Below are 25,196 nucleotides of genomic sequence, written 5' to 3'. Positions count from 1 at the left end.
AATGAGAAATGAAATCCATATAAGAAATTAGTCCAAACTATCGACCAAACAAAAATCCCACTAGATGTTAACAGAAGGAAGCATTGATGAGACAAAACATGGTAACAAAGTAATCTTCTAGGTCGCCTTTGACATTTCATGGGGCAAACCTTGTGGCTGAGATTAAAAAGATCATAACTCTTGACGAGGGTATCTCACAGTATTGAATGCTCCTAACAGACTATTTTCCGGATATTCAATCATCCTTTGATGAAAAAGAATTATTGGTTTGCCTTTCAGAGTACTTTACAGATGATGACATAGCCATTAAAAAATACATATATAGTAGTGCTATGGATTACAAACTGAAAAGCATGGACTCCCCTCCTCAATTCCAAGAACAGAAAAAAATTAAATAGACTACAGAAATGAATGCCCAAACATAAGACCTCCAGTCAAGAAAATGAATCTTCATGCCCTGACTGCTGCAGCTGCTTCCTTAATTTGCTCAATTGTGAAGACACCAAAAAAAGAATCATCAGTGACAGCTTTGATAACTGCATTAGCCACATCATCAACACTGACTGGAGGAGCGAAGAACAGGTCTGAGGCTGGTAAAGATCTCAATGGCCTGATGAAATTTTCATTTGCAAGGAGAAAACTCTCTAATGGCTTGCCAACAGAATCAAGAGGTATTTCAAATCCATCAACTTTTCTCTTTCCATATATAAATCCTGGTCTTAACACAGTGCCTGCACAAATTTGTAATGTCATCACTGAAGAATGTTATAAGAACCAAAGACAATGACTGCAATAATCAGAACATGAAAGTAGAAATAAAGCAAAAAATACATTGTTAAACCTGAATTAGGAAATTTTGAAAGCACCTCTGATTCTGCTCGTCTCTTTCCAGTAAAGTATCCCGAAGTCAGTAAGAATGATGGAAGGTTGTAATCATGAACTGAGATTAATATAAATTTTGAGATTCCTGCATTGGACAAAGATGAAATGTGCACTACGCTTATAACTTGAATGATAAAATAAACATTAAAAAAGAAACTGAATTTGAGAAAGTTTGTGGTCATCTTGAGAACTAAAGAACTTTGAAATATGAGAAAAATTAAAAAGAGAGCAAGGAGGAGGGAGGTCATCCATCATTCACCAAGTATGTCGATCCATTCTTTTTTCCTTTGTTATTTTGGCATCACACAAAATGTTACAAGCTTGGTCTTTTCTTTTTTTTTTGAATAAATATGAAGCATAAGTTGATTAACAAATTGTAAGACATAATTGTTTTCAATCACAGTTTTTTTCTTAAAATTGTTGTGTTCGAATGAACTTTTTTTTAACATTTCAAAAATTTAATAAAATTGCTATTTTTTTTATGTTTCTCTGTTTGAAATTTGTTTTTTCCTTTTTAACTTGTTTTTGGTTTAAAAACACTGTTCTTTTTGTGCTTGAAATGTGCTACAATGCTATGAAGTCTGTTTTACTCTTTTGCACTTGCAATGCCTTTAAAAGATTAAAAACACGCCGTTGTCTTTTTTCACTTGAACTACATTACAATGCCTAAAATTTTTCTTTTTTCTGTAATTGCAATGCTCTCAAAGATTTAATCACTGCTATATTTTTAACTTGTAATGAGCTAAAAATCATAAAAAGATTGCTGTTTTTTTTTAATTATTTTGTTCTCTCTCTTTCCAAGATCAAGATGAGCTACAGTTGGACTTAAAAATTGAGTGATGAAAGTGGGAGAAACATGGAAGAAGGAAATGAAACTAGTTAAACCCTAACATGCATAGTTCAATTGGGAGTCTTCTGCAATGTGATTGCCCTTTCATGATGTAGGCAAAATTTGCCAAGGAAATCTGTTTGCTGGTACAACTGGTAAATTAAGTACAGGAAATAATAATGTACATGACAATGCATACCAGACACGGCAGAAAATATATCTTTATTCGCACTTCAATTATTACAGAGAAGAGACCAAAGATGGTCGGCCAAGGATTACACTAGATCCGACAATCCCATTCCCCTTCCTTGACAGTACATGATATATTTAAAGGACCCGACAGTTGCCGAGAGGTACACAACCGTCAACCAACCGACACATAACCACCCGAGACTGACAACCCACTCAATACAATTAATTAATACCTAGTCGTATAACAAATATTATCAAACATAACAATAGGCAATTTATGCCGACAACATCATCCCCCCCAAAAGAAAAAGTTGTCTTCCAAACGACAAGCAAACATCAAGTAATATTCGGGAAGACTAACGACAAATAGCGACTTCGATTGGACAACCCCAACTTGTAGTGTACCTGCCAAATCAAATGGGGGTTTGGGGCAATGCCCCCAGCGGGGTCAAGGGGCAGATCCCCTTGCGGGGTCGAGGGGTAGCACCCCTCGCAGGGTCCCAGGGCAGCGCCCAGGGCGCACTCCCTGCCAACACCAAATTACAACCTTCAAACCCACACGGAACTCCATGGCATGCATCAATTTTCTGCTTTTTAAAGGCATCAGGAACAAGGCCAAAGAAGTCAAAATTCTAATCAAGGTGCATTCTCCCATATGGGAATTGTGTTTTCTGACTTGTTCTTTCGTACAGACTTGTGCTTCTCTCTTGGTTGTACGATGCATAGGTGTGTGGCTTGAGACTACCTTCATCCAACTTAAAGCTAATGCCTTCGAGTTTTTGATATATTGCTTCCTTGACCGTACGGTATTCCTCCTATGGTCCGTACGGATTCTTCTTGGTTGCCGTACGGCCTCCGCCTTTGGTTGTCGTACCTGTAGCATGGTCGAACGACCTCTCCCTGATTGCATACTTGTATACCATAGGATGCCTCATGTACAATGTTCGTACGGCTTCCATGTATGTCGTACGATGCCTCTTGTGCCATATCCGTTGTACGGTTTCACCATACACTGTACCCTTTTCTCTATGTAGTTTATGTCGTATGTCGTACGGATCGAATGAATGGACTACTCCATACGGAATGGTTGGAAGAGCTACGTTGTACGGGTTGATTGAACTGGGTACGCCGTATGGGTGGGCTACGCCGTACGGGTTGATTGAACTAGGTATGTCGTACGGGTGAGCTACGTCGTACGGAATGGTGCTCTGCGCTTGTGTGTCGATCGTACTTGTTGACCGTATAATGTACGGTATCTCTGCTTCTTCACCTGCACTGTACGGATTCGACTTCTCCTGTGGCTGGATGGGGATGTTCCTTCCCTCTCTCGATTTTGTCCAGCTGTCAAGTCTGCTTCCCCGGCTCTCCCTTGACCGTACAGATCTCCAGCACTCGTCTTCTCTAGTTTGTACGGTGTAGCTAGGGCTCTTAGCTTCGTGTGGTAACCTCATCACGTCGACGCAACTTGGGCACTCAGGAGCCAACTTGCTCATCTACTTTGAACCGTACGGCTGAATTGCTTTCGGCTGATGTGAACCATTTAGCGTATAGTATTAACTTCTTCGGGGCATCTCCACCAGGCTCTACAGCATCCAATTTCAGATCCTTGCCCTGTGAATCTTCTTTGTACACCTTAGATACTTCCCCATTCTCGCTCGGCGGCCTCTGTTCATACGGTACAAACTCACTTGTTAATTGTTCGTACAGCCCAGACACACCAACGTTGGATGTGCATAGATGAATATCGTACGACGGACTTTGTACTTCCTCAATTTGGCCAATTTGTAGCATGTTACAGTCGGGGTGGAAAACTTCATAATCCTCCATCTACCAGTGGAATAATCCATTAAGAGAACTCGTCTCATCTTCAGAGCAATCTTCTAGTTTGAGCACCCCTTCATCGTTGGGTTTCATGCCTTTGCTTCCTCCATCCATACCTAACTCTCCACCCTTAGACTCAGAGTCCGAGGGTGCCAGTTTTTCACTCACCACCTGGTTCCTCAAGTCAATGACGTGCTTCCTCCCGTCACTCTTGATCGAGAGTGTGTTTCGCTTCCAATTATGATTCGCCTTGGCAGTAACCAACCATCCCTTCCCAAGGAGTGCATCGTACGCCTTCTTCTGTAACCGGATAACTACAAAGTCCAAGAAAAATTGTTGTGTCCCAATCATTACTTTTTGTGCCATCAATGTTCCCAACAGCTGGATGTCGTGCTGATCGGCACCTACCAAGTGGAAGGTTGGCAGCCAAAGCTTCGGCTTCCCCAGACATTTCCATGTGTCTTCTGGCAGGACATTTACTCCCGAGCCTCCATCGACAATGGTGTTTGTCAACTTCTTCCCCATTATTTCCATCTTGACGATCGTCGGCTTCCTCTTTATGCTCACCGTCAACAACATTGGATCACTGGACTCATTCCCTTCGACTGATGGTTTTCCCGTCAGTTCCTCCTCGTGTGGCTTACATTGGTTCTGGAAGACTATGTCATCGCTGACTGTGTTGGCAATTGCCATTCTTAGTTGCGGCATAGTTTGAAGAAGGTCTGCCACCTTGATGGGTACAGTTGTTTGTAGCACTTGCCGGACTATGTTCTTCTCTGACTCCCGCAATGACATACTTGCAGTTCCATTGGAAGTTACTCGTTCCTTCGCCAACACTTGTTCTACTTCGGCTTGTTCCTTTTTCGTACCAGAGTTTGAATACATTGCCTTCTTTGTTTGTGCTCTTGTGATTGCCAAAACTACGTCCTCTTGTTCCTCCACGTCCAGCATATTAATACCCTTCTGATATGGGCAGTTGGTGTCTTCATGGTCACCTGGTCCACACCATTTGCACAATATTTGTATGTTGTCTTTCCTGTTATGGCAGTCTCTCGCAAAGTGTCCCCATTCACTACATTGTCGGCATTGTATGATAGGACGTCCTTTGGAGTCGTACTGTATTTGGTTTTGTCCTCATTGATTTCCATAACCACTTGGCGATACATTCTGTGATTTCGATGGGCTAGACTCTCCTTGTGTGAAGAGTACTTGTGTACTTCTCATCTTCAAATTGTGCGGGCACTCGTTGATTGAATGCCCCAACACTTGGCAAATTTCACAAAACATATTTCTAGGACAATTAGCTTTCGTGTGCCCCTCCCTTTTGCACTAAATACACCATAGTTCATTACCTTCATTGCTGGTTCCTTTCTCATCCTTCAATTCTTTCATCATTCTCAACATATCTCGTCGAAAGTCTCGTACGGTTTTGGATTCTTCGTCACTGCTACCTTCGGTGCTCTCATCATCATTGGTCTTCCTCTTCTCTCAGGAGGAGGTTTTATTTTCACTCTTGATGTCCATCGCTTGATTGTACGCATCGGCGTATGAGGACGGAGGCACTACTTTCATCTTCTTGCGCAATGAGGGTATCAATCCCTCCATGAACCACCTCTTCTTCAACCCGTCGGCTGGCTGGTTTTCCATCTTGTTCAACAGTTCTTTGAGCCTACGGTTGTAAGCGCATACACTCTCATTTTTCCCTTGCTTAGTATTATAGATTTCGGCCACGATCTCATTATCATCCCTCAAGAGTTTGAATTCCTCCTGGAACGCCTTCTTCAGATCATTCCATCTCGTCTTGTGCTGGGCGTCGAGGTCTGTGTACCAGTCAATGGCGATCCCCCGAAGGGTGGTGGGAAATGCCTTTAGCCAATAGTCCCTGTCATCTTGGCCATTTGCCTCCCAAATGGTTATGCATGTTTTGCAATCCCGTACTGGGTCCTCCGACCTGTCTCCCGTGAACATTGACAATTTCTGCTTCTCTTGGGTGTTCAACATTATTTTCACTCGGAAGGTACGTGTGCATTCGCCTTGTGTGCCGAACCTGGGTGGACTGTTTCGACCGCTACGTTCTGGTGCTTTCCCTGCACTCTCGGCCACGCAGGCGTCCTCTACACGTCCACCTTTAGCGTCCCCAACACTTCGAGTACTTCCAGGTGTGTCGGACCTGAGTGAACTGTTCTGACCGCTAAATTCCGGTGCTTTCCTTGCACTCTCAGACACGCGCGCGTCCTCTACACGTCCACCTCCAACATCCCAACACTCTGAGTACTTCCAGGCTTCGACTCGTCTCTGTGCTCCCTCCGACCGAGGGTTGGCAGATCACCTAATCGCTTGGTCTTGACCACCCCGTGGCCTCTTCTCACCTTTGATGGGATCTACGGACATGAATCACTCAAGGTTGACCTGATTTCTTTTAAGGCAACGGCGCCAAAATGTTTGCTGGTACAACTGGTAAATTAAGTACAAGAAATAATAATGTACATGACAATGCATACCAGACACGGCAGAAAATATATCTTTATTCGCACACTCAATTATTACAGAGAAGAGACCAAAGATGGTCAGCCAAGGATTACACTAGATCCGACAATCCCATCCCCTTCCTTGACAGTACATGACATATTTAAAGGACCCAATGGTTGCCGAGAGGTACACAACCATCAACCAACCGACACATAACTGAAAAATAAATTGAATGAATGATTCAATAATCGGATGATTACATTGAACGATATACACGCGTATATATAGAGGGTACAAGACGATGTTCTATAATCAGATAATAACGTTGAAGTAAAAGATTAAAGAGCTAAACGCTAAATTAAGCGTAAAAGCTAAATTAAGCTTAAAAGCTAATTAACTAAAAAGAAAAAGTTAAATGCTAAATAAAGGTTAAAAGCTAATTAACTAAAATCTAAATGACCATTAAACAAGGAACTAAATATAGGTGACTAAAATATAATTAAATATTCTAATACCCTCCCTTAATGGTCATTCTATGTACTAACTACCCTACAAAAGACACTGCAAGTCTTTTGATCACAAACGAAAAGAATACTCTGTTGCGATGGAGACCCTCCCAGGATCTGCAGAATGTAAATGACCAAAGAGTACCAAAAGCCATCCAAGCTAATGTAGCCTTCACACACAAATTAGAGATCTGGCACACACGAATTACTGAAGCTTGAAACCATGAATTTGAGGAAAAAATCAGCAAACCCTTTTGCAGAAGAGTAACAACAATTTTTGAGGAAAATATCATGAAAACCCTAGGACCTGTAAGACGAGGTCTGGCCTAAATCAATCTGATAAAGGTAACGATATTCAGATATCGTGAATATGCATTGTTTTTAGGTGTTGTGGCAACTGTTGAACTTTTGACTGTGTTCCAACATGATGTTGGTCAAAGGTGCCATCACGAAAATGGAGGTTGAACGGGGTCAACCTAGTGAAAGCATGAGACAAAAGAATCTGATTCAAAAATCAGAATAGAAGCGGCTGCACAAAAAAATTGAAACCCTAGAGGAGAATTCTAGCACGAATTCTAAGGCGCGAATTTCGAGGTTCGGAAGAAACCCAGAAATTAAAAAAATTCTGCAAACTTAAAACATAAACGGTGCCCATAAAACACCAAAATTCCCAACGTCCACAGAATTAGTAGAAATTGCGGACTGTTTTTAAATTCCAAGGCAAATTTGCTGGCACAAAATTCGAGGCACGGAAAACAAGGCACCCAAAAAAATCTGAGACCAACTCAGAAAAGCTCTCAAAAAACCCACCAAGAATCTGAAATCAGAATGCAAATCCGACGGCTCAAAAATTGAGGCACAAAAAACGATGCACCTAGAAAAATCTAATGACGACCTAGTTGAGGTCTCGAAAAACCCACCAAGAATCTGCAACCAGAATAAAATTTCGACTTGAACTGAAGGGTCAAAACCCTAGTCGAAAACTACAGAAACCTTAGAAAATTTTTCAATCTGCAAAAAAAACCTCCAAGTTGCAGGCTCGAAAATCTCCAGAACCCTAAAAAAAACATGAACTACTGCCCAGCACAAAGAAATTCGCCCACGAAGCAAAAACCCTCAAAAAGCCTTCAGAAAAGCAGAATCATTTTTTAATAAAAAAAATCTGGAAAATATTCCAAAAAGAAGGCCATGAGTTTTTATTAAAAAATTCGCCAAACTTTAAAGAATCCCATCGATCCGCTCTGATACCATGAAAAATAAATTGAATGAATGATTCAATAATCGGATGATTACATTGAACGATATACACACGTATATATAGAGGATACAAGACGATGTTCTATAATTAGAACATAACGTTGAAGTAAAAGATTAAAGAGCTAAACGCTAAATTAAGCGTAAAAGCTAAATTAAGCTTAAAAGCTAATTAACTAAAAAGAAAAAGCTTAAAAGCTAATTAACTAAAAATCTAAATGACCATTAAACAAGGAGCTAAATATAGGCGACTAAAATATAATTAAATATTCTAATAATAACCACCCGAGACTGACAACCCACTCAATACAATTAATTAATACCTTGTCGGATAACAAATATTATCAAACATAACAATAGGCAATTTATGCCGACAACAAAATCCTTTGCACTAATTTGTAATGACACTTAACACCTACCAGGGTGCATAATTCAAGAGGGAGTCAACATTAGAGATTAAATGCTTGCACCCTTGAATGAAAGGGAAGCCTAATGAGGGTAAATGCACACATCTTACATATACCTTTTACCACAGAAACATCATTGAACCATCTGCTACTTGCTCTAGGGATCCTAAACTAGCAGCTGCATCTCCCAGGCTCCCACAGTTCTTACTTTTGAAGTGAGTAGAGTAGAATGAAGGGCTAAATGGAATGCTATGGCTTCAATGTCATCAATCTAATTACAAATATGTTCCATGTTCAAGCTAAAGAGGATGTAAATGCAACCATTGGCAAATTATTTTTTGCCAATGGTATTCCCTTTTATTTTTCTCAGTCTCCTTATTACAAGGAGGTTACCCAACAGAGAACCACAATCTTGGAGAAAAATTATTTCAAGATTAACTTACTAATGCAGGAGACAAAAGCCACATGGATGCCACATGGCTGCAACATAATCATGGATGGATAGATGGACATTAGACACCCCTCCCTCATCAATGTCATTATTACATAAGGAAAGCCCTTTCTTAACGCAATTGATCGTTCTTGAAAGTGAATGGATGTGAACTTCTAGTCTCAGATGTAAAAAGCAATCATTGAGGAGGTTGGTCCATCCAATATAGTGCAAGTGGTTACTAATGCAGCATACATGTGCAGACGATAAGTAAAGTGGTGGAGTCCACCTACAAGAGCATTTGCTGAACTCCTTGTGTGCATGTCATGAACAATGCACTTGAGGATTTTAGAAAAATTGAAAAGGTCATGGCAAATGCAAGGGAGATGTACATGTTCATTTGCAAGTTGCAACCATCACACCTCATTGGCACTATTTGGTCCTTTTTGGAGAAAATATTCCTCAAACCAGTAGAGACCATATTTGCATGCCACACCTATTGGAGAGTAAGCTTGAGTTGTAAGGACCCTTGCAACTTATAGTTATGATCATTACACAATAGGACTAAGTGGAGGAGTCTAGGACTTAGTGGGGGAAGAAAGTGAAGGAGGTGGTCAAAAATGTGTTTTGGTCAATCGTGAGATACATCACTTCTCTTTCTTTCCTTGTTTTAGTGACATCAAATTTGGCAATTATAATTGTCCCAACTTTCAGAAGATCCGAGTGCATAGATAGCATCTTTGATTAGATGAAAGCCTGCAATTAGTGAGAGGGGCCATAGCATATGGTTCTACCATGAACATATTTGGCCCATCAATCAGCCAAGGTGGGAAGAGCTTAACGTCCCTCCATGCATGGCTGCATATGCATTGAATACAAAATGCGATGTGGAGAGGCCTAATAGAGTTGTTTTTACCCTGGTTGAAAAACTCAGGCTTGCCAATAATGCAGCTGACTCAAAAAACATAAAAAACTTTGGACTCTGCAAAACTCAGCATAGTTCAAAAACTCAAACTCAGAAAAAACTTGGCAGCCAAAATTTTTACCTGGACTCTAGACTCAACAAAACCTCAGCAAATAAAAAACTACATATACGCACAAAATAAACCTTCATAATACATGAGATGCATAAAGAAAGATTTTAAAAGAAACACATAAGTCTATTTTGATCATAGTAGCATTACTCCAAATTGAGGTTGTCTCAACAACCTGTTGACGTGTATTTTGTACACCATCATACACAGAATAAAATACCAATAGGCATCTTATCCTCTCTTGAGAAAATAGTCTTTAACTACTGAAGATTCGCATAAAGGATCAGTTAGATAGACTCCAAGGTTCTTTTAGTAGGGTCTCTACGTGTGGACAAGCTTCCAGCGGTATGATGTGATTTGCTGTTTCCTCCAAGGGGCCTTACGTATTCCGAAAGCTCAAGATTTTACTAAACTAAGAAGCTTTTCAAAAAATAACAAAAGAGTAGGGTTTGAAAGAGGTCTAATCTAGTCTAACCCTATGAATGACTTAGTATGGACAAGACTTGGCAAGATTCAACCAACTTCAATTTTGCCATAAGATAACAACTCAATTGAAATTAGTGCGATCTTCTAAGGTAATAAAATGATATTCAATGCATCAAAGATCATGGACACTACCACGAAGGTACATATCCAAGATACAATAATGATTGAAGATTAAGGGATTCAAGGTATTCTCCAGTCGACCACGCAAGGCGTTCCTACAATCAGCAAGAAGCTAGTGGTTTGGATTACGAATCCTACCAAAAATCAAGTCTCACACTATGTCCTTCAAATTAACAAGCTACTTTGATTGAGCATGATTCAAGTAAATCAAACAACCATGAAGATAACTTAAGAAAGTTGCAACGAAACACCATAACTTCAATATTTCATTGATTTCCAAATCATCATGTACAACAATTGCTTGAATTTCTCTCTTCAAAACTCAATCTTGCTACAAAATAAAATTGCTTCCAACTCTAATCTCTCTTCTCTATTACATCAACTATTGACTATTACACTATTATCAAATGAAATGAAAAATGAGGGTATAAATAGCATCCCCAATTACAATGAAAGGTCCAGATCGAAAGTAGATCAACGGTCAAGATCATGACACCTAAACCCTAATTAGGGTTTGTTACAAATGGCCTCCTTTTTACTGAACAATATTAAATACATAGCCAAATATTAAATTTGGCACAAAAACCTAGGAGACATAAACCAATGACAAATAAGATGCCATGTCATCTATAACAACCTTTCATCTAGAACCTTATTCCCTTTCCAATGTTCTTTTTTGGCATATGCAATGAATCTTGTCACGATTCCTTCGATTTCTGCAATTGGAATCTCGGGAAGATTCTTCATACTCTCTTCCAAGTGGATGACCTGATCGAATGCATCTAGAAGAGCTGCGTCCCAAGTAGATTCAAGTTCCTTTGTTCTTTCAATCAAGAGCATGGTGGCAAACATCTGATCATACTGCTCATCTGTAACATTTGCGTCCTTGCAAAAGATGACCTTGATTCTATCCTCTAACTCCTGCATATCCACATCTGTCTCGACCTCGATCCTTCTGCCAAGAATGGTACGAAGTACCTCAAATACTCTGTCCTGGATCGGATTGATCACCTCCTCAACTTGGCCACATCTAACACTGATGTCCTCGAAGAAAACACTCTTCATATGGAGCAAGGTTGACCACTGAAACAAACTGTGAGATTCTCCATCCAAGATCTTCTCTTGCGCTAAAACTTTCCTTGATGTGTGTCTAATTACCTTCAAGACAGGAATGATGACATCTTTGGTATGGGCAAATGCAGCTACTGTTATCATCAAATTGTGGATTATCTCAAGAACTTGGATAGCTTGATGAATAATCTTCATCATCCTTGTTGCAAATTCTATGGCCACTGTATGAGATCTATCCATCCAATTACTTGTACGTTGGACCATGTTCCTGAATCTTTCTGCCTCACTGATTGATTGAAGTGGAAGTGCTTGCACTGGTGATCTAGCTGGATCCTGACGTCCCAAAGGTTCATTGATGTGACTGAAATATGTCCTCCATGCACCGACCTCTCTCTCAAGCTTTCTATTCTTCTCCATTTCTTCTTTAAGCTTGTCTTTCAATGCTTCAAATGAATCGGTGGCATCATCCAATGTCTGCTCTGCTGTGGATGGTCCTAGCTCAAATGTCTGTATATCATATTCCTCTGCTAGGATCTCACCCTCATATTTGTCTACTACCGGTGTAGCTATCTGCAGTTTTCTAGATCCAGTCTCATCTCGAATCATCTTGGACATCATAGTAGCCTTTCTCTTCTCTGTTACTTCGTGAGAACGTCCAACAAGGCTCTCTAAATCAATTGCACTGTCCTCGTCCTCTACTATGATCACCTTGGTTAATCTTTCCTTCAACCAATCTGGGATAATCGATCTTGTCTCTTGAACTTGAATTTCCTTATGTACTATTTCTTCTTGTCTGGGAGGAGATGATATTTCATTGTCTTCTTTGTCTTCATCTAACTCATAGTCTTGGAGAGATCCATCTGGTGACCCTTGTTGTGCTTGTCCTTCCTCCTGCCTATCGTTCTGTACCATCGACTCCATGGATTCTTCCACTTGAATTGTTCTCTTCTCAGGTCTAGAAGAAATACCAGATGATTGATCTCTGTTAGCCTCTTGTTTCTTCTTGGAGGACTCTCTCTTTCCAGGTCTCTCTTTCCTCTTCGAACCTCTTGGATGGAGATTGCCCTCACTGGCACATCGAAGGTTTCCTTCACCTGAATTTCTAGGATTAGGATTGCCTTCACTCACACTAGCTCCACCTTCGGCTGGTTTCTCTTCCAAAGTGAAAGTCATAGCTATGCCTTGTTCTCTCAACTTCTGATGTTGTATGTCAACCCATCTGCGAGTACAAGACAAGACTGGTGCCATCAAAGTAGCTAAATCCACGACCTCGGGCTCATTCCAATCTAACCTTATTGTTTTGCTTTCTCGATCATAGGAAGACTGGATATGTCTGCCACTGTCCTGAGCTTGGTCGGCCACTCTGTAAATCCTGCATTTCCTGATGAAATCCAAAGGCAATCTAGAATGCATTTTCCGTTTCACTTCAAGATCATCTAAGAGATTCATCATAAAATCCTCTATTTGGTACTCATGCCTAAACCTTCTGCCGACTATCTCCTCTAAATGTCCATGTGGATCAAAGCTTTCTCTCAAAGCAAAAGATGGAAAAGAATACAAGGCTAACTCCTTCTCTGCGTCATCCATGGCTAAAGCATTAGGACATACCTCAACTGAATTACCCAAAATGATAGGTACTGGAACTCCATTCTGATGTCTGTGTCTGAATGCCTTCACATATGCTGCCAACTGTCTTGTTACTTCAAGTAACACAATTCTGTCTGTCGGATATCTCGGCAACATGTATGGAGGTAAAGGACATCCATGCACTCTAATATAAGTGAACTTGGGAAACTGAATGAACCAAGCACCGTACCTCTTTATGAATTCCTGGGCATCCTGAGATAACCTGTTGTGAATTCCTCCTTGCAACGTCCTTGTGATGTTCATCATGAAAGTATCATTAACCAACTTATAGTTGCTCCCTGGTGGATGATGCAAGTAGGCATAGGAATCACAAGCTTTGACCTCGCTGGGTCCTCTTCCAATCACTCCTCTGTGAGGTAGTCCTGCGTACTCAACACTCCTAATCAAGGCATAAATGACATATGAACTCATGTGGAAGGACTTAGTAGCCTTGAGTCTCCTCAACTGTACGTCCAAGCAATGGCTAATCATCCTAGCCCAATGTATCGTACCTTTTCCCTGAACGATCACCTGGATGAAGTAAAACATCCACTTCTCAAAATAGAAGGCATGAGGGGCTCCTATAACTCGGTTGAGCATGGTAATCAAATCTCTGTACTCCTCTTGGAAATCAATCCTGTGCGGTGTGTTCGGGACCTTGCTCAGACGGGGATGGCTCTTGAGTAGCCAGTTCTTGTTAATTATGCTTAGACAAGCATCTGGATCATCTTCGTACATTGATCTGGCTCCTTCTATGCTCTTGTATATCATGTCCCTGTGCTCTGGAAGATGGAAAGCTTCACTTATAGCTTCCTCTGAAAGGTACGCCAAAGTGTTTCCCTCTTTGGACACGATCGTCCTGGACTGTGGATCATAGTGACGAGCACATTCGATCATCAACTCATGGCACTGAACAGCTGGAGGAAAGCCGGCCGCCTTAATGATGCCACTCTCTATTATTCTCCGGGCGACAGGCGATGGCTTGCCAATGTAAGGGACCTCTCGAAACTTCTTCGTGCTGAAGTTGCCCAAGTTTGTATCTCCAATGTTGCTCCACTTCGACACGATCTTGGTCTCCACTTCTTCGGTCTTCTGATCTTCTTTCATAAGAGCTGAACGACTGGTGGATGCTCCCGCCTTCGGGGTTGCCATACCTACACAACATTTCATAATGAGAAACTAAATTTTGCAATAAATAACATGGATTAGAGAGATAAATTCTTTAGGAAACCTCATGATAAGTCGTTGAGTTATCATTTCCTAAAATAAAACGATTGAGCTAGGAATTCAAAATTCAAAATTTCAAAATTTAAAATATGATGATCAACAATTCAAAATTAAAACAATAAAATCAAATCGCCATACCTTAGAAGAGAGCTAACACTAGAATGCAAATAAAGAAAATTCGCCTAGGCAAAAAGATCGAAAATATATAGTCTTCAACGTGATCTCCTCAATGCCTTTGACAATTCGCTTCAAATGGAAACTTGGATTCGCACCACCTTAGATGATATTAGCGCCACCTTGCTTTGTAAACTCTAAATCGCACCACCTTGAATACAACTCGCACTTTCCTCTGTCTTCCTCAAATCGCATGTGGAAAGGTAAAAATGATAATGTGAAAATAATGGTTTTCACCTCTACCTTTATAGCGCTCACACCACAATTACCATATAGGCCGACTTGGTGATTAAACAAGGCAATTTAAACGATTTTTTGAATAAATACAAGAGCCGACCTCCATAAAACACCAAGCGCTATATTTAATTTTTTATTAAAATAATTAATTAATTATTAAATGCCTTCATTATTATTGAATAAATTCGATTTTTCTTACAAGGCAAAAACAATTAATTAATACCAAACGCAATATTTAAATGCCATTTTTAATTAAATATCGATTTTGCTAGCATTTAAATAAATTCAAAAATGTTTGTTTGAGCACCAAAATATTTTGAAAATGAAGTATACGTACCTCATCGCCCTGGTCCCTGGCTGGGGGACAGGAGCGATCCATCAACTTCATCATGATTCTTGCAATTTCGACGTCCAAAGTCTTCATCATAAGGCAAATAATAACATTGCTTGTTCATTCCATGCTCGTCCCACTTGCTGTTCACAAGGCATTTTGATGTTTAAAGGATCATCGCCCTTGTCCCTTGGAGAGGGACAGGAGCAATCCTTGTCTTTTCTCCACTTTAAGCTCAAACTGGTAATATTTAACGTCTATCTCCCTTTGTATCGCCTTCCAAATGATGTTTAAAACCTTGTGCAACCTTATTTCAACGTGATCTTTAAAGGATATCATGTGTTTTGGCAAATATCGCCCTGGTCCCTTGGAGAGGGACAGGAGCGATCTCCATGTCCTGGCTCAAATTTGTAAACATTTGATCTTCGTTCTTCGTTCATTGCCTTCCAAAGGACGTCCTTTACTTCGCCAATCCTTGCATTGTCTTGATTTTGAAGGAGCATAAGTGTTTTTGTAAAAATCGCCTTGGTCCTTGTCCAAAGGACAGGAGCGATATAAGTCTTTTAGCTCAATTGATAACACTTTGACGTTCAAAACTTTTGCATATCACCTTCAAAAGACGCCTTGAACCTTTTACAACTTTGTGAAGTCTTGACTTAACGTGATTTTTGCATGAATTGTTCAATACATTCAATATCGCTCTGGTCCCTTCCCAAGGGACAGGAGCGAACTTCAATACTTTGAGGTTATGCTTGCGTTCTCCAACTTGTAATTGCTATCATCGTGTAAAACGTAGTCTTTTGATCCTCGTTGATTGCTTGATGCTTGATAAACTTTCAAGATTTATGCCTTTATGCAACTTTCGCTCTGGTCCCTCCCTGAGGGACAGGAGCGAATTGAGATATTTTAGTGCAAATCTTTCAACTTGGCGACCTTTGTAACTTCGTGCTTGATCGAAATGCCTTGAAATGCCCTTGCCACCTTGTTCTTCGTCTTAGAATGTCTTGAATTTTGAAGGGACGACAATATAACCATTCTATCGCCCTGGTCCCTTGGAGAGGGACAGGAGCGATTCTAGCTCTGTAGGCCTCATTTCACTTTATCATCTTCGAAACTTATATTCAACGGATTCGTAATGTACCCTTCCATTCATCTATGCCTTGGGATCCATTCAAATTGGGCAAGAAAGTCATCCACAACAAAAATCGCTCTGGTCCCTTGGAGAGGGACAGGAGCGAACTTAAGCATTTTGGTCCTTTGTTGGCATTTGGTGATCTTCAATTTATCTTCAATAAGTTCATTTCACCTCCTTTCTTGCCTTCAAACATAAACTTGACTTGATCTTTGCCTGAATCTCACCTTATGAAGAATATCGCTCTGGTCCCTTGGAGAGGGACGGGAGCTACAATGTACTTCGCCCTGGTCCCTTCCTGAGGGACAGGAGCGATTTTGGCATTCTGGACCATTCTCCTTCACGACGGCACTTCAAGTTGTATTCATTTGATAAAACATATCTCCTTGGACATCTTCAAATCGTTAGGTCATTAAAATCCTGCAAGGACAAAGCGATATTCGATTTGTAGCTCCGGTCCTTCACTGAGGGACAGGAGCGATTTTGCTCCTACAGGCCAAAATATCATGATTTTACAAGTTTAATCAATTCCCGAGGCAAAAACAAATCATTCCCAACGCCCGGGATCAAAAATAAAAAAAGTCAAAATTTGATCAAAATTAGTCAATTGGACAAAAAGTCACATTTCATCTTCAACACTTAGACAAATTTAAGCTCTGCACTCAAAATTCCAATTGAAAATAGACCATTTTGGCGAAATCATTGCATTCAAAATTTGCATTCTTACAAAAGAAGCTCAAAAGCTCTCAAAATTGACTGGATTCTGGCCCAAAAAGATGGCAATTAAAACCCTAAGGCTTGACCCTAAATCCAGACAATTGACTGACTAACAAAACCCTAAAAGCGAAGCGAAAAGTGAGCGAAAAAACGAGCAAAAAGAGGGGGTCCCCATTTGCAATGGGGCGATGTGTGAAATGGTCACAACACAACCCTAAACTATAAATGCAATTCAATTACTCAAGATTCAATTGGGAGACTATTGTTTCCCCCGTGGGGTGTGTTATTAACATTGAATATCAATAATCAGATGATAACCATGGGATAGAATAGTAACCAGAAACTCAGAGTAAAGCTTTCATTAATACCAAAGTGTCTAGTACAATAATCATTCTCTACATCTGTGTCTCCAACAACAAGTACAAGAGCATTTATAAAGACACGGTCGAGGGTTGCGGTTACCACCCGTGGGGAACCGTCGTGCAACGGACAACTACCCTCGACGACACTAACATACTTGACCAACGTAGCTTAACAAGTAGTACAAAGCCCATTTTACGACCAACATCATCCCCCCCCTAAGAAAAGTCGTCTCCAGACGACAAGGACAAAAATCCGAGACTAACACAACAAAATGGGGATGAAGTACACTGTATACAATAAGAAAATCACTGAGAAGAAGCAGCTGAAGGGGGCGTCCCTGAAGGAGGTAGTTGCACTGTCGATGAAGAAGATGCAGGAACTGCTGACGCCAGTCGAGCTTGGAACTCATACACCTGCTGCGTCCTCGCCTGAAAACCCTTTTCTGCTACCATCTGATGCTCAAGTGCGGATTTCACCATTATTGCTTCCGCAAGGAGTTCTTTTTTCCTTGACATCACAGTCCTCCTGTGCCTAAACCAAACTTGTCTGCAAAACACGCTTTTCAGTCTCAGCCTTCACCAACTGCTACTCAAATGATACTGTCTCCCTAGCCAATTTGTCCTCGATAGCCACCCGCGCTGCCCTCTCGACATCCAACTCCTGGGTACGCTGAGCTAAGTCTCACGCTATGACTGCCTTCAACCTGGTGGTCAGCTCCTCCCAAGCTCTCTGTGCATCCACCAAGGCAACCTCACGTCCAGCCGAGACATACTCCAAGTTCCTCAAAGCGTACCATTCATGCCTGGAAGTGGCCACAACCCTATGGCACAAAGGCTAGGAGACACCTCAAATCCTCCATCACACTCCCCAAAGGCTAATAACTGAACTGAATAACTCCCTAGTGCCGTACGACTTCGCTTGCTTGCAATGCCTTCCCTCAAACTCTGTTTGATCGCAACCTCCAAATCCATCTCCCTCTACGGCTTATGGCTTCCCCGCCAATACTTAGCTTCAGGCTTCTCTCTCACAGTACGGAACAACCCCAACACTTACCGTGACTTCTCTGATGCCCTTCGCCCAACTCAAAAGTGTATTGTAGCTCAAAAATAAACTGGGGGTCTGGGGGCAGCGCCCTCACGGGTTCTGGGGCAGCATCTTGGCTCCAGACTCCATCGAATGATTTTTCAATCTGGTCGTCGTTTTTTTTTGTTTTGTTTTTTTACCACTGTAATGTACTCGATGGCACCCCCAACCATACAACAACCTCCCCATACGGTCAACAACAGAGAGCACTAAAATTGACCCTTGACACCCCCAATCGTACGACAACCTTCCCGCAAGTTCAACACCCTCCTTACCGTACGGTCCTCCTTCCATACGCCCAACGCAAGTGACAGTTCGGTGTTGCACACAGAAAGGGGAAATAATTATACTTTGCCCAACGCAAGTGACAAAAGGAGATTTTACTTGCCAAAGAAATAACCTGTGGATTCGCACTTGTAAAAAGCAATTATATTGATAATGAACGCACAACCGATTACACTGACTTCGACAAAAGCAGAATCGGGTGAGGAGTTGTCGACGCATTTTTTCTTTTCACATGCCATCAACCACCATTTATCCCTGTCGTATCGTGGTATTTTTCCTTTCACCCTTTTTTTTTTAAAACCGCCGCCGCCATCGCCATGCTCCTTCAGGCCTACGGTGGTATTCCACCGCCGGTGACCTCCGTCGACGGTGGTGCACCGTACAGTGTCCCACCGCATGGTGGTCTCATCGTGGTGGTTCCACCACCACCACTTTCAAAAATATATATATATATATATATATATTTTTAATTTAATTTCCTAATCTAATTTTCTAGAGAGTCTACAGCTCGGGTCCCGTGCCTCTGGGATCGCCCTTCATTCTTCTCGGTTTGCCTCGCCCGAGAGTCTCCCGCTTTGGTCCCGTGCCTCTCGAGTCGCCTGCTCGGCCTCTCGGGTCCCCCTTCGGACTCTCGGGTGTCCTTCCGACCTCTCGGGTCCCCTGTACGCTTCTCGTGGTAGGGTTTCAATTTGGACCCATTGATGGCAAGTCTATTTTCAATGGCCATCCGAAGACCTGGAACCATAAATTCTACAGGGACCACGGTCTCCTTCCCATACATAAGAAGAAGAAGAAGAATAAAGATTTTGAAGGCTGTGTCCTTCCACACAGGGTTCCACTCGTTGCCGACACGAATGATCTTGGGATTATCTACGTCACCAAGGTTTGTCTCCTTCAATTTTACCTCTTGATACTTGATGGGTTCTTCCTTCGGGAACTGGTGTGAGGTGGTGTCACTCACACGGGCGTCTCCCTTCCAATATTCTTTGTATTCCAGCAGGTACACCTCCTCTGTTACTTGCTCTGGTTCCTCTACTTCGAGCATGTAGCTCTGGAACATTTCATAATCCTCCATCTGCCAGTGGAAGAGCCCGTTCAATGACCCTGACTCATACTCGGAGCACTCCCCTAGTTTTAGAATCCCTTCATCGTTGGGCTCCATGTAGCCCCATCCTTCATCCCTCAGGTCGCCTTCTCCTTCACCCTCCGATTCCGAAGATGATGCCAGTTCCTCACTAACCAACTGCGTCCCAAGGTCTATGATAAACTTCCTTCCTCCATTCTCCATAGACAGAGTGTTCTTCTTCCAGTTGTGGGTGGCCTTAGCTGCCACCAGCCACCCTCTCCCTAAGATCGCATCATACCCTTTTTTCTTTAGTGGGACCACCACGAAGTCCAGTATGAAGGGTTGCGCCCCGATGGTAACTTGCTGGCCCATCAGTGTCCCGATGGGTTTGATTTCATGCTGATCTGTTCCCAACCAATTGAATGTAGATGGCCACAACGTCGGCTTCCCCGGCTTCCGCCAGGTTTCTTCTGGAAGAACATTCACTCCCGATCCACCATCGATGATGGTATCGGTTAGAATGGTGCCAAGGATACCCATCTCCACAATGGTCGGGTTCCTTCCAGTGTTAACTGCCAGCAGCCCGGGGTCTATTGCAGACCCCCTAGGAACATTCGTGCGGTGGTTGGTAATGGTGCGTGGTTGGGAGAGATTATTCAGCAATGCCATTCGTAATTGAGGCATCGTCTGGAGGAGGTCGTGTACCTTCACAAGCACCTCCAGTTTTAAAAATTTGATTTAGTATAGCCTCCTCCGCCTCTAGTCGGCTGGAAGTACCTGTCGTACCCTTCGCCTTCGCCCTCTCTCGTATCTCTTTCTCAATTTCTTCCCATGCTTCCCGTACCCTTCGCTTCTCCATCTCCGGGTCTGGGCACGTTGCTTGTCTGGCTTGGGCGCAGGTTATGGACAACACTTCCTCTTCTTTGGTTTCCTCGATATTGAGCAAGTTGATGCCGGACTTCGGGCAAGTGGCGTCTTCGTGGTCTCCCGGTCCACACCATTTGCACAAATATTGTGTGACCTCTCCCTTTGGGCAGTCTCGAGCGAAGTGCCCCCACTGGCTACATGCTCTGCATTGTATCATCGATCGGCCTTTGGAGTCGTATTGGATCCGGCTCCTTGTATTGTTATTGTTGTTTCGTCCTCCCCATCGATTATCTCGGTAGCCTCCCGATGATGCATTGTTGTTCCCCTGGGCGCTGCCGGTACCGCCCAATGTAGTTGGTTGTTCCTGCGTAAGCAATACTTGTTGGTTTCGTGTTTTCATGTTGTAGGGGCATTCCCTGGTGGGGTGCCCCATCAATTGGCATATATCATAATAGGCCTTCTTTGGGCAGGAGACTTTCAAGTGGTCGTCCGTCTTACATTCCATGCACCAAAGCTCCCCTTCGTCGGTCTTGCTCGGACCTCCCTTCATAACCTTCAGCTCTTTCATCATCCTCAGCATGTCCTTCTGCAGGGCTTGCACCTTTTTGCCGGACTCGCCATCGCTACTGCTTCCCTCGGAAGAGTCATCATCCTCGGACGAGCTATCCTTCTTCTTTTTCTTCTTGGATGTCTTGGTCTCGCTCTCGAGATCCATCACTCTATTATATGCCTCTTCGTACGAGGTTGGTGGAACAATTTTCATCTTCTTCCGGAGGGAGTGTTTCAGTCCCTCCACGAACCATCTCTTTTTCAACCTATCCGCTAGTTGACTCTCCATTTTCCCCAACAGTTCCTTGAGCCGCTGATTATAGGCTCGGACCGTCTCGTTCTTGTTCTGCTTTGTGCCATAGATTTCGGCTACTATTTCATTGTCATCTCTGAGGAGGCGGAACTCTATCTCGAACTCCTTCAGGTTGGGCCATGTGCCAACTTTGGCCTTATCCATATCGGAGTACCAGTCGATGGCCACTCCCCTTAAGGTTGCTGGAAATTGTGTTACCCATTCGTCCTAGTCGGTAACACCGTTCGCTGACCATATGGTTTCGCAAGTGCGGCAGTGGCGGACGGGATCTTCCTTCCCGTTGCCGTTGAACTTCGACAGCTTTTGTTTACTAGCCATTGATGGGGGTCATGTCGACTATCGTGCACCTGCACCACTCCCACCCGCGCCGGTGGTGTGTGTTGTTTGAGTGACTGGGGGTACAGTGGTTTGTACCCGCGTGCTTGGTGTGATGGTTCCCAAGAGGGGATCCTGCTTGTCGTGTGCCTGTGCCTCCTCCGCACCTACGGTCGTACGGTTGCCCTCCCCTCCGTTCTCACCCTCGTCATCTGTTCGCTCCCTTCGGTGGTCCTCTGTGCCCGGTGTAAGGGATAAATTCCTGAATTGATCCCGAGTCTCCTCGACCAGATTTCTTTGTAGCCTTGTTTCCTCCAAAAATTCTTCGTAGCTTCTCACCCTACGGTGTTCTAGCGACACATAGAAATCTCCTTCGGCTTCTGCTCCTGCACCCTCCATGACACCTCCTTGGTTCCCTTCAAGCAACCCTTCGGCAGGTCGTCCTTTGACAAGTTGCCTCAGCCTCCGTCTACATTCTCCTTGTTCCAGAATCAGGGCTCTCTGTGCAGCCTCCCACTCCTCATTTTGTGCCTTCTTATTTCTATCCTTATTTAATAAGTTGGGCATTAATTCCCATACATAATGTAGGAGTGTTCTTTATTCTGCCCCTAAGGCTCAAGGTTCAAGTTTCCCGTCGTCGCTTGCCATTACGCTCCTCTTCCCAGTGACGGTTGTTTTCTTCGTACTCTCGGAGGACCTATTGGTGTCGCTCCTCACGTTGGATTTCCTCCCTTCGGTGCTGGTGGGCAAGGGTTGCTTGGGCTAGGAGATGCGGGAGTTGGTGTAACAACCTATTTGCCGTCGGGACTAACATTGAGAACGTTCTAGATTACACCCTCAAGTACCTCTTCCTGTGTAGCCTCCCCTCGTACGAAAGTCTCTATAGCCGCCTAGAACCGGATCACGAAGTCGCGTGTCAATGCGTTCTCCCCTTCGTAAAGTTCTCTCAGTCGACTATCATCCCCCTCGATGCTATTGCCAATGGGCTGGCCCATTATCCTCCGTAGGCCATTCATGCTCTGTGGCTACCCAGATTTAGACGGCAACGGTGCCAAATGTTTCCCCCGTGGGGTGTGTTATTAATATTGCATATCAACAATCAAATGATAACCATGGGATAGAATAGTAACCAGAAACTCAGAGTAAAGCTTTCATTAATGCCAAAGTGTCTAGTACAATAATCATTCTCTACATCTGTGTCTCCAACAACAAGTACAAGAGCATATATAAAGACACGGTCGAGGGTTGCGGTTACCACCCATGGGGAACCATCATGCAATGGACAACTACCCTCGACAACACTAACATACTTCACCAACGTAGCTTAACAAGTAGTACAAAGCCCATTTTACGACCAACAACTAAAAGCACTAAAAATTTTATAAAAAAGGGAGAAATTTGTTTCTGGTACTTCAATCCCAATAAAGGAAAAACCTCTACTTTTCCTTCTAGTGAAACTCCAACATTTTTTATGATTTTCTTTATAAAGCCAAAGCAGCCTTTGGGGGTAGCAGCCTCTAAGTCTGAGGCAACACCCCGAGCACATTCCATAATGTGATATAGAGCAAAGTCTAGAGCTGAAGAGCCACCAAGCCCAAATGAAGCCCTTCAAGGCCACAAAGACCTTCATGGTGCATCCCATTTTTCATAATCTATCACTTTTAACTGACCGATGATAAATCCCTTCGATCGCTCATCAGTCAATTCACTTGCTAAGATTCTAATTACTGAATATCAAATGATAAAAATCAAGGTTTTAGCAAGGTATGCCAAAAAAATTTGGGGGCAAAGTCTACAAAGAAAACTTGTGTCAAATGAGTTGAAAACTTGGTTATGCCCTCCCTTTAGAGTGAAAAGCCTTTTGGGGGTGTTTCTTTTCAAATGCTTTTTGGGCACCACGCATCACGAGTATGGTTTGGTTCACCCAAGTATGCCCAAGGTACTGCTCGAGCAACCAAAGTTCTCCATGGAATAGGACCCCATAGGATCCTAAGGTAACAAGTAGTACCTTGGGCATACTCGAGCCAAATTGAGACCCATTTCATACCCATACAAGGACTGTGGGCTAAAATGAAGGACCCAACAACATAGCTCTTATTTCTATTGGATGACAAATTCAATTTCTAAGTTTTTGTTCAATCTAGCAATGAATTCTCATTTTGGCATTTTGTAAGTTTGATATTGTAACTTGTGATTTGCAATTTGTCTATAATTTGTAACTTTGATTGATAGAAATAAAATTTATAAATCATATTATGTCATTATGATTAACTATCAAATGGATTATTGGATCCAAAGAAACAAAACTCCTGAAAAAATTTGTTATAAATCACAAGCTATGTTCCACCAAGTTTATTGGATAGGGACAACAGGGGACACATTTCCAAGACAACAAGGATGAGAGACCATGTTTTAGGCAACGACAATTTAATAAAAGGAAAAAAAATAATATAGGAAATTTCAAATATTCATATGATAAGGCATTCACCATAATCATTATAAAACCATATTATGAAACATTAGAGATGAATTGAGAATTCAAAAGAGTTCAGATACAAATTAACAACATTTAAAATGTCTTATCATTTGAGTTTTCATTATCAATGTGCACATACAAAAAATTGAAAAGACCAAAAGGCTAAAACTACAAAATGACAAAATTTAGACTACTAGATCTACTACTGCTATGCCTCTACTTCATCTTTGCCTAAACCAAAATCAAATTCTAAATCTAAATCACAACAAATATAAGGGACTGCCCCATCCAATGTAACCCCAACTAAACCCTCATGTGCTTCCTTATCAGTTCTTGTAGCATTTTTTGGATCAACATCCCATCATGCAACTAGAGTCTATCAATACTCATGAATCTGTCAATCATAAAGTCTCAAGGCACTATGCATGGCCATCAACTTCTCTACTCATCTATAGGTAAGCTTATTCCTTTTGACTAACTAAATGAAGCTCTATGTGAACCAATTCCTCTATACAACAAAAGAATCAACAACCTATGCAAGAAGCTGAGTAGAAAACATCCACAACTAAATTGCATCCTTGCCATACCATGTCCACCATCGAATAGGGGTTAATTTGAGCTAATGCAGCCCTATCCAACCTCGCCTCTAGCTTGCCAAATGTTGAACCCCAAAGATTCACAAAGAAGCCACTACATTCAAAGTAAATTTGCCTCCTAATTGTTACACATCTTCCAAAGGGCCTTCATGAGTCCTTTCACCTCTTCATCATTCAAAAGATGCACTCTCCTAGGCATTATTGCATAGCATTAGGGATTTAGAGCATAGGCTATTGTATATGAAGTGGGGTGTTCATAGTGTTTCACTGTCTCATCATAATGGGCCTAATATGCTCCTCTCATATAATCCCAAATCAATATCCCTACTCTTAATTGC

General features: G+C 42.2%; 1 protein-coding gene across 2 annotated transcripts in view; it reads right to left on the bottom strand.

The window, feature by feature from the left end:
* Positions 1-61: 61 nt before the first annotated feature.
* LOC131063009 (uncharacterized protein At1g32220, chloroplastic) overlaps positions 62-25,196 on the bottom strand; it is a 127,204-nt gene continuing 102,069 nt past the window's right edge. Inside the window, exons 6-7 of one of the 2 annotated variants that reach the window (XM_057996764.2) lie at positions 867-967; positions 62-731 (exon numbers count right to left, since the gene is read on the bottom strand). In XM_057996764.2, coding sequence (XP_057852747.1) covers positions 720-731; positions 867-967 — 113 coding nt within the window. In that variant the 3' untranslated portion in view covers positions 62-719. Of the gene's footprint in view, positions 732-841; positions 968-25,196 lie in introns of both variants that reach the window. The other variant, XM_057996763.2, reaches the window with a different exon arrangement.

This window comes from Cryptomeria japonica, chromosome 2 (genome assembly GCF_030272615.1).
Source record: "Cryptomeria japonica chromosome 2, Sugi_1.0, whole genome shotgun sequence".
Taxonomy (NCBI): Eukaryota; Viridiplantae; Streptophyta; class Pinopsida; order Cupressales; family Cupressaceae; genus Cryptomeria; species Cryptomeria japonica.
The sequence above is the reverse complement of the archived record's forward strand: the minus strand, read 5'-3'. Positions and strand labels throughout refer to the sequence as shown.